Source organism: Argopecten irradians, unplaced genomic scaffold, assembly GCF_041381155.1.
Source record: "Argopecten irradians isolate NY unplaced genomic scaffold, Ai_NY scaffold_0278, whole genome shotgun sequence".
In the NCBI taxonomy this organism is placed as follows: Eukaryota; Metazoa; Mollusca; class Bivalvia; order Pectinida; family Pectinidae; genus Argopecten; species Argopecten irradians.
This window is the reverse complement of record NW_027187745.1, coordinates 33,595-45,079: the sequence shown is the minus strand read 5'-3', so window position 1 is coordinate 45,079 and position 11,485 is coordinate 33,595. Positions and strand designations below refer to the sequence as shown.

The 11,485-nt window shown below is 34.6% G+C and overlaps 1 protein-coding gene across 1 annotated transcript; it reads left to right on the top strand.

The window, feature by feature from the left end:
• The first annotated feature begins 2,673 nt into the window (after positions 1–2,673).
• On the top strand, positions 2,674–5,436 carry LOC138312333 (uncharacterized). The gene is made up of 2 exons (XM_069253251.1): positions 2,674–2,736; positions 3,773–5,436. Exon 2 carries the CDS (start codon positions 4,280–4,282, stop codon positions 5,156–5,158), a length of 879 nt encoding a protein of 292 aa, XP_069109352.1. The 5' UTR covers positions 2,674–2,736; positions 3,773–4,279; the 3' UTR covers positions 5,159–5,436.
• The last annotated feature ends 6,049 nt before the right edge of the window (positions 5,437–11,485 follow it).

The following is an 11,485-nucleotide window of genomic DNA, read 5'->3' as shown; positions in this document are numbered from 1 at the left end:
TTGATAGTTAAAGTTTGTTACCACTATTTCTCAAAACGTGCTGAAGGGATCTTTCTCAAATTTCATATACAGGTTCTACTAGGACCCTAGTTGTGCATATTGCATTTTGGGACGGATCGGGCAACAAGATGGCCGACAGGCGGCCATCTTGGATTTTGATAGTTAAAGTTTGTTACCGCTATTTCTCAAAAAGTACTGAAGGGATCTTTCTCAAATTCCATGCATAGGTTCCCCTTGTACCCTAGTTGTGCATAGTACCTTTTAGGACTGATGCATAATGCCTTTCAGGACTGATTGGTAAACAAGATGGCCAACGGGCCGCCATCTTAGATTTCATTGTTGAAGTTTGTTACCACTTTTCTTAGAAAGTACTATAGCGATCTGTCTCAAATTTTATATGTAGTGTGTTTGAAAAAGTTTGAAAAGCAGGGAAAAGATCCCTCTTTCCATTGTCAGACATAGATCATTCTTTGGTGGGCGCCAAGATCCCTCTGGGATCTCTTGTATTTAAATGAGTTTGGTCCGACCCTTAAGGGCTGAGGGGTGGGGCCCCAAAAGGGCTAATTTTCTTATTTTTAATTGATGCCGAACAACATGCAAACATTTTCATAAAGATTTTGGTATTCCAAGATGGCCGCTGGCCCACTTCCTGTTTTCGGGTTCAGTCTCAAATCTCAATGAAAATTGGTCTATAGGGGTTTTAATTGATTCAGAAGGGGGAACTTTAGGTGAGGACAATCATATTTTATAAAGGACTGAGTTAAGACCCATTGGGATAGTACGACGGAGGTCCAAAATGGAAGCTTTGCTGAAATTTGGCTTTGAAATCCGACTCCTCTTATTATTCCTTGAATGGGTTACAACCATATATGGATGAAGGGCTACCAAGTTTGTTCAACAAATGATATTTACCTTTTTCAGAAACTTACATATTCAACTAAGGAGTTCCTTGTATTGTTTATATTAATCATTAACCAATACTTTATACTGTGACTTTGTTATTTTGTGCCATGAGTCAGAAGACCGTTAAGGTCCATGGGCGTCTTGTTTGGGTTGACATACTGTAATCGCTGTCATTAATGCCCTGTGGGCACTAAATTAATTGATACAAGGGACACGTATAAGGCCAAAAAAATGCATGTGTCAGGTTATATGAAAATAGGGTAGGTCTGTCGGGATTTAAAAAAAAAATTAAATGTTTTGTAGGATGGGTGGGGGAGGGGTTGAGTGGCTTTATTACTACATTACGTAATTTAATGGTACATGTAATGTGTCTTTCAGGCTTTAGGCTGGCTAGAAGTCTTTAATTTCTCATTACCGTATTCGTAAATGAACTTTATCTGGATATACTTAAAGCATTTCGTAAAAATCTAAGTTGAAAACTTCACACACAATATTTGTTCAAAACTGAGGGGAGATAGCATATTTGTTCATGCTGTTTAATGAGCAGCTAAAAAATTTACAATTGTAAAAACTAGAAAGAGAATGCAGAACATGATTATGTTATATATGTTGAATAAAATTGTACTGGAATTGTATGTACAAAGGTATTACTGTATGTTCTTCTCGAGCAAATCAGGGATTAATCTTTGCTATTTTACTTTATTTGAATTTAGGATCTAGTACTGACTGGTGTTGAGAATCAAGAGCATGTGGAAGTAAATGTGATAATTGTTGATGGAGGCTTACAGGTATGTACATGTACAAATTGTCAATCATGGCATTTGTAAAATTTATACTAAAGAATGGTTAGCATGTAAATGCCTTAATGATGTATTTTATAAAAATATAACTAAATATAAAGCTATTCTAGGATTCAGCTTAGGACTTATTCTAAATTATTCATACATTTTTACATTATACTTCCAAAATGAATCAATTTTTGTCCCTATTTGTCCTAAAAGACACTAAATGTATACATCAATTAATTAAAGCTTCATAAAAAATGGATGATCACTTAGAAGTAAAAAAATTCATTTTGGTTTATAATTTTGAAGAGACCATTCTCAAAATTCGTATCGGTTTCCCTAGGGTCTTAGTTGTGCATGTTTTGTTTTCGGACCGATTGGTCAACATGATGGCCACCAGGCAGCCATCTTGGATTATGATTGTTAAAGTTTGTTATTGCTATTTCTCATAAAGCAATGAAGGGATCATATTCCAATTTCATAACTAGGTTTCCCTATTGCGTCAAGATCCCTCTGGGATCGTTTGTTTTATAGATATATTATTCTTAATTTAGAAGCGATCAAATTAAGTGTAGCCTCGTTTTATTGTATGGTATCTGTTAAATTTCTGCTCCATTTTTCAAATGTTTAAGTTAAGTTCATTTTTAAACTTTGTGTAAAAATTGCAGGTTCAAGAAGATGCCAAGACATCAACTAAGTCTACTGTCACCAATAGGTCATCCAAGACTACTGCCACCAAAGAGTCATCCAAGTCTACTGCCACCAAAGAGTCATCAAAGTCAAGTCTACTGCCACCAAAGAGTCAACCAAGTCTACTGCCACCAAAGAGTCATCCAAGTCTACTGCATCCAAGTCTACTGCCACCAAAGAGTCAACCAAGTCTACAGCCACCAAAGAGTCATCCAAGTCTACTGCATCCAAGTCTACTGCCACCAAAGAGTCATCCAATTCTACTGCATCCAAGTCTACTGCCACCAAAGAGTCATCCAATCCTACTGCATCCAAGTCTACTGCCACCAAAGAGTCGTTTAAGTCTTCTGCCAAAGAGGTATGTTATCATTGATTTTAAACTCAAATCATCATGTTATTGAATGGATGAGTATAATGACAACTGGTCAAATTTTAGGTGATCTGACTTGAAAGGCTCAGGATGACCTATAGTCGTAATGTTCTGTCAATCGTCATAAGGCTTTTTCAATTTCAAAAGATTTATTCCAACGAATTCCTAAACCATTTCCTTCACAGGCAATACTGTTGTTTGACTAAGATGATCTAGGTGAACACTTAAGACTTACAGTATGTGCCACTTGTTTTTGTATTAAAATAAAGCTTTTGGCTGTAATTTGATTTAACCTTTTCGGAAAAATTGTCTTAGGCAATTATCTTAAAGATTAAATCTTCAGTAAGCTATTGAAAACAATATGAGTTGATGAATTAAGATAAGAAAATCTTTTTATAATGCACACAAAAACATGTATGATGCCTTATTAACATCAGTTACGACACATATTTTTATGCACTTTAAAAAGTCTTGTTTTGTGCTGTAAGTATGTTAAGATGACAACAGCTCTTCAGAATTCATTTCAAAATTACTGATAATACCTCAAAATGTGAAAAGGAATTGTAGACCACAGCCTTGATATAGTCTAATGATAGTATAGGCCTAAATGTGCGGATTTTGGCAGTACTGTGTTGATATTGTAAATCATCAAATGTTGTTACCTTTTGGTGTTTCATAACATGAAAAACTCGTCTTAATTTGTCAGTATGAAAATTACAACTTATTTGATATTCAGTAACTATTTAAGATATTTTTAAATTTCAAAATATTTTCCTGGAACTTAAGTTATAAAGCTCAGAGAAGAAATATACCTAGTGTGATTTTACCATTTTGCTGTACTTAATTATTATGAACTGTTCTGCAGGTAATTAATTCAAAATACCATGTTTCAAAATCCGACTTATATTTATAAGTGTTTGAATATATATATATACAATTAGTAGTGATTGCATAGTGATGCCTTTTGAATATTGGAATATTAATTATGGTTTATTTAAAGTTAATAATTATTTTTCAATTCCAGGGTCAAAATGGGCGAAAGATCAATGTTTGTTTTGAAGGAGCAGGGGATGATACGGATAGCATCTGCCTTCCAAAACGAAAGCCAGCTTTTCTGGAGGGACTTCAGGACGATGAAGTTGACTTGATCAACATACAAGTATCAGATCACCTGTCGGGGAAGAAGTCCACTTCAGCTCAAACAGATCCAGTTGTCATCATAACAGCAGAGGATGACCCACGACAGATGTTCCAGAAAGGCACCAAAGATGTTGGAGTGCAGTGCGAAAGTGATTTGATAGACTCAAAAGTTCATGGATTAAGTTTACAACTGACTGCCATTCTCAACATGTTAAGTGCTATAGAAACTGACAAACTCAATCCAATGTTTAACATCCTGAAGACCTTTCCCACCCATATGGAATTGGACTTAAGTGAAGTGTTCAGGAGCCTGACTGACCAGCAGTCAACCACATGCTCAACAGTCCCAGCCTGTAGTGAGACTCAGCCAGTGCTTGCAGGACAATAAGTCATGGATGTCAAGGACCAGGCATGTACATCACCTCCCCCTATTGATGATATCCACACTGTAGTCTCGCCCATCATCAAGGACCACACAGGTACAGCACATCCGCCTATTGACGATATCCACACTGTAGTCTCACCCATCATCAAGGACCACACAGGTACAGCACCTCCGCCTATTGACGATATCCACACTGTAGTCTCACCCATCATCAAGGACCACACAGGTACAGCACCTCCGCCTATTGACGATATCCACACTGTAGTTTCACCCATCATCAAGGACTACACATGTACAGCACCTCCGCCTATTGACGATATCCACACTGTAGTCTCACCCGTCATCAAGGACCACACAGCAACTTTTATACCTGCCGGCCTTGACCATGCTCAACATGTTGATCTCCCAACACAAATGGATTCATCATCCCCTTTACTAGTTTTAGGAAACTTGACAGAAACTACACCCAACGGATCAGGTTTAAGACCTGCGCAGATGACTTCCAGTTTAGGCAATTGTTTTGACGGTAGTCTGGTAGAAGTGGAATCTTTTGCTGATATGAAAGCCATCCCCAGAGACGCGGAAGTTAGAGTCAGGCAACATGTTATCAACAAGACGATCAACAGTTCCTGTTCTACTGGGAATTTTGCATGGACTTTGGCGCAGCGGCTGTTCAACGAGAATGAACTCTTTGGACGAAATTACAGAGGAAAGAGAGGCAAGTTAGCCCTGTCGCCAAGGAGGACACATGCCATCGAACATTGTGTGGTTGCGTGCTATGGGGACAATTTTGACAACTTGGGAGAGTCAAGAAGAGCTATTGACACTGGCATTCGCAACATGAAATTCAAAACAAAGTGCAGAAAAGATCTTTATCCGTTATAATTTCATAGGTACACATTGTAAAAGTCAACAATCAGGAATTAAGGTGTAATTTTTATATATGGTATTACTGCTATATAATGTAGTTTATACAATAATGTACAATGTACCAGTATAATAATGATAGACATAAGCTTTATTTATTTTTTCTTGCATGTTGATCGCACATTGTAGCAGAGCTCAGGTCTTACACATAGTCGCAAGATCAATACAAAATGTACAATTTATGCAATAGAAGAATGTATATTTGAATTTGCATGATGAAGTGAATGTGTAAGGAAAAAAATACTGCTGAAAAATTGATCATTTGTTGACTGTGAATGATATTAAATGAATTTAGAGACTTCTACAAATTCTTAAATCTCTTTTTTTCACCAATTCAGTAAAGTCGATTCCATTGAAATGTTTATGTGGTCTCAGGATTTCAAATAACTCAAATCGATTTATTTCGAATTGATTTTCTGACTGTTTCTTCTCATTCCATTATTGGATAGATTCATCAGGATAAAACAGGCTTCCTGAGATATCATAGATATTTTATTGTAAAAGACTATGACTAAAGTAATCAAGTTCATAACAACTAAGTATCTCGTGATGACAACTAAGCTATGTTGTAGAAATTATTTGATTGATTTGGCAATATATGCCAGTCATAATTATATATATAATAACAGACCTACACATACTTAGCTATGGTTTCTTCTTATCAAATTTCATTCCAATGTATATATGATATGCAATACTTCACATGGCATAATGTGTCCGAGAAAAAACCCAAAGAAAAGTTATTATTACGAGATACAAAGTCTGTATTATGATGCAATACTGTACATGTAAACCAACTTTCTTTCGCGAATCACGACTACCAAATTTCGTGATTTTAATTTCAAAAGAAGTCGGCGAAGATAAACTTTGTGGAATCAAAAATTGTCCAGAAATGCCTATCAGATTCTATGATGTAAATGTTAATTTGTGAAAGTAAATCACACGCGAAGGAAAGTTGGTTTACAGTAATTTCATTTGATGGGATATACTTTACAAGGAAGAAAGTAGAGTGCCTCAAGAAAAACCCTTCAATCAGGCAGATGATTCCTGACAATCTTAAAATGCAACCATTTAAAAGTTATCATAAAGAATTTATAATATTGAAACTTACTAAATAACATGTAAAATGAATTAAAGTTAACACATAGTTTTTCAGCAATTTTAATCATTTTAGAATATTTGGGACAGCCATACAAAATAAATGGACTTTTCATATGATCACAATATGATAGTTTCAAAATTCCAAAATGGCTCATTTATCAAATGACATAATAAGATAAAGTGTTCAAGTACGTAGAATGTGTTTGATCAGAAAACAACATATTAAATGACAAAAAATATTAATACTCTGTCCTGTTGAAGATACTAAAACATGCAATACTATAATTTGTTGCTTTTGGAGATATTTGATGATTTGGTAATAATCAATATTTGCAGCAATAAATTATATATGCAATCGAAACACTTCCATCCTGATAAAGGAAGAGGAGTTCCGATTGAATAAGCAATATATAAGTACAATATTTGTAGATACTTGCGTTATGTGTGAAGAAGTGGTAGTAAACAGAAAATACAGAAATTTCTGTCATCTCGCATAGAAAACTGGATATATAAGAAATAACTTATGGTTTTGATAAGGTTATGAGGTGATAGTGATAATTGAGCTAATGTAAATAATGTAATCACAGCTTAATTTACACATGTTCGATTATCATTATCCACTCATAATATTAACAACATCAAAAGTTCAATACATTTTACTTTTTTGTACAGATATAGACACATCTAATTAAAGTCCTAATAGGGTGAAAATATAACAAAGTTGACAAATATCTTAATTTCAATATGAAAACTTGGGGACATCACAATGAAAAGCTCACATACAGTAACAAGCCTTTAAAACACATTTCTGTTGTTCCTTGTATAGTTAAATATTCTTGTAGCTGATCTTTTGTTTTGATTCAAATCCAATCTATGCTTATGAAATCTCAAAGCCTGGGCCAGTTATTTCATTTATAATAACATACACTGAAAACCAACTTTCATTAGAATACTACTCACTTTTGCAAATTTTGAGATGCAAGTAACCAAAAAAATTGAGAAAGTTTACCACCAAATTAATGTCAACATCATGCATATGTATTGATAGGAATTAGTGTTCAATTGTTAAATCTGCAGTGTTAATTGCAAACATTTTAAAATAGAAATCATGAAATTTAAAAGCCGTGAAAGAAATTTTGTTTATAGTAATTAAAACCTTATACCACTTTTCAACAACATAGTATGATACGTATCGTACACCAACATTCAGACACAAAGAAATACACAGCCAGACACAGACTAGTGTTGTCAGCTAAATACAAGCAATCATTATTTGGAATGAGATGACTAATTTGATCCAATAATCATTAAAGATAATCGGTTGAGTTTTCTAGTATTTTTAGACATGAAATATATAGAATGTAGAAAATATTAAATACTAAATTAATTCTGATAATACTTTGAAAAGATACCAAGGGAATGATTAAATTATAGGGACATAAATATTCAATCAGAATATATAAACCATTTTAAAGTGGATTCTCTTATTTACCCGATACTGTAAGATAAATTGGACACCTGATTGATGATTCATCAATTTTCAAATACATATGCGTATTGATAATCAGATTGGTTAAGGTCCATCTAGTAGTAAATCAATTCCTATATAAAACTAGTATTAAGACAGATTAACAAATACACTGTACATCGGTTCTGATTTCAGTGGCATATGACTGAAGATTACGAGGTTTGAAACATCTTTTAAAATCTTATCAGTCCTAAAAATGAAAATGTTTATCTGGAGAGCAGAGAACCAACCCATGTGCGTACACAATAATAAGCAGGCAAAACAAGTCAGTTGATAACAATGTTTATGACATTTTAAATCTCTTGTCAGAAGTTTGTTGGACCTCCATTGTTTAGTATCACTTGTGGAATAACTCGATGAATATGGTCAATGTACCTTCCACATTTCTCTGTACTGAGAGATTCCCAAAACTGACGAATTCCTGAAACTAGCTCATCTTTCTTCTTTGGTTTAATCTCCCTTTGTAGGAAGTCTTTTAGTGCAGACCATACATTTTCGATGGGGTTTAGGTCAGGTGAAGAAGCTAGTGTGGTCATTACTTTGTCAAGCATACTCTGCTCTTCCATCCACTTTTGTGTCGATTTCGACTTGTGCTTACTGTCATTATCCTGAAACAAAAACATTACTATGTACACAGCAAAGTCTACACCCGTTAATTTAATGGTTAAAATGTTGTTATTGGCCTTATATACATGCAGTGTATGTTGACATGCATCCTCGATACTCCAGGGGTTCTGATCACATACAATCTCTACACCCCTGGACTGTAGTAAAACTGGAGGCAACAGACCAGAACAGATAATTTAGACCTGTGATCTACATCAAATGAGCCATATAAATGTACACTGTGGTTGACGGTGTGGCTTTGAATTAGGGCGTCACTCTGTCTGTGATATTAAAAGGAAAAATTGTGCAGGTCTATAATTGGTTCAGATTTGTTCCCTAGAGCTGCCTTCAGTTTTACTACATGAGATAGCCGAGGTGTGTAGATATTGTAAGTGATCGGAAACCCTGGAGTATCGGGGGTGATTATGTGAGTGGTGTGAATTTTATAGGAGAAATTCTTACTGCATAAAAATACAAATAGTTAAAAATACATGCATGTCGTGACATATCTGAAAACAGAATCTTACATTTAGATTCATTAAATAGTCAAAAGACAAACATAAAAGTTCAATAAATGGTATATGATGCATAGGTCTAGATTTACATCAATCTGTTAGCTGAGATTTAATAATACTATTCTTCAAATATACCTGATATAAACGATAACCGTCAGGAAATTTTCTGTCAACAAAAGGCAGAAAGTTATCATGAAGAATTTGTTGGTAAATTGTTGAATCCATGATCCCGGTGAAAACACAACAAGGTGTCCTCCCACGATATGAGATTCCTCCCCAGATGTGAACCTGAAAACAATGTATTAATATAAATTCTGTACATATATATGTATGAACTTCTAGAGCTTTAAACGGACAATTCAGTCAGGCTAATTCTGTTACATAATTCACGAGGCAAAATATGGTATAAATGTATTGTTCCACATTCCTTATGAAACATACAATCTAAAATATTGCCAAATTCCATGTCATTGTAAGTATTTCAATTGATACCTATGAAATTCCAAATGGTATAACAATACGGTTGAGAAGGTACATATACCGTATTTGTATAATACGTACACTGTACCAATACTCAATCCAATGTTATACGTACGGTAAGCAAATGAAATACATAACCACTGAGGAGTTCATAAAAATGAGTTTTTAGGCAAAAGAGTTTGCATTTTTTGGCTTATAAGATAAAACACACAACTGTTAGAGCCATTCGAGTAGTTCTAGACAAAAGTTGTATTACTCCACGCGTACGAGCAAGGACCTGGGTTCGGCATACAAGACTGTTGAAGATGTCCGACCACAATATGTTATGGTGGACAGCGAGCAAGTTAAAACATTTCACAGGCATTTCACCACCATGGGTTTTTCTGGCATATAACAGTACAAGAATTTCCACAGAAGTGAATGTGTCGCCTGCGCAGCATCACAAAAAATAGTTATTTACAGTTTGAGAATATTGTTTATAATTAGTTGAAGTTATCAAGTCCCTTAACTCTTGCAAATATTGGTGGATTTTGAAAAGTATCAAACTAATCTAAGATCTCATTGATATAAAGCAATATACGAAATTTGGTTGAAATCGGACAATAAATACTGAAGTTATCGAGCAGAAACCATGGATTTTTATGTTTTGACGATTTTAAAGCCCCGTAACTCTTGCAAACATTGATGGATTTTGACCAGTATTGAACTCATCCGAGATCTCATTTATATAAAGTAATTTATAAAAAAGATTAACAGAATTTGAAAAATTAAAACTACAGCTGAAATGTTTTCGTCCACAACTTACATTTTGGTTAATCAATAATGCATTAAGTGTACCCCCCAACCCCCACCACTACCCTTATTGATTGAAGAATCCTGGGTGCTAATTATGGCAAATACCATATGCATTCATACTCAGTAACAGGAACTAACATGTTTGGTGAAGTTATAATCAGTTCTATAAATACTGAAATAAAAAATAATACCTTGTATGAGTGTTTTGCTTTGCAGCTTTTGCTGGCAGTCGATCTAAATTAGAGCCAGGGTGAAAAAAAAAAGAGTCTGCCATTACTGGACATCTCTACTGTGGATTCATCAACAAAGATCACATCAAGAAAAGCTTCTTTCTCTGCAAATGCATTCAAGGCCCAATCCATTCTTATAAGTTTGTTTTTGTGAGTTATCATCTGGCAATATTTGATCCTTTTCACAGCCCATCCAAGGTTTCTTCTAACTGTTGAAATGTATTCTCTTGAAATGCTGATACCAAATGTAGTTTTAAGTTTTTTACTGATCTCATCGGCAGTTATTTCATTATTCATCGCTATCCGCATGTTGATGAAATCCTTATGCACAGGCTGAATCTTTGTTCTCGGACACATTGCATTGGGTTTCCTGGAAAAACAGGGCATAGCGTATTGAGAAACACATTTCTTAATTACAACTTAAATAGGAACAGAATTCTCACAATATTTGATTTTAAGTCTTTCACCCCTATGTAACTTTAGTAGACTCTACCATCAATTGATCTGGATGAGTCCATTATGGCCCACAGTGGTGAAAGGGTTAAACTGAACGTTTTTGACATATGGCGTTATGGCATATTACGACTGACAATGCATTTCACTTATACCTGTATACCAAGGCCAGCGTTTAATAGGTGGAGTCATGTAGGCCTAAAACCAATACATGTACATGTAACTAACTTCCTTTGTCCTTTGCATGGTCTTAGTAGAAAGGTTCGACTGCATTATAATTAGCTAATCGTTTTGTCTATGATAGATTCCAATATAATGGGGATATCAAAGGTAGCTAGGTATAATAAAATGTCAGTTTTGAGATAACAAAACGACATGGGTTAAGTAAAATTTACCATTGATTAGTTACATTCACCGGAAAATGGAACAGTGATTTTAAAGCTGTACTTCACCAACATTTCGTAAGTATTGTGGTAAACCATATACATATATTGAATAAAGCAATTCTTTCTTTGCAGTCTAAAATTAGTTTCGACACCTTTGTATTATGCCAGTATAGCTTGAAATATACTTTTTA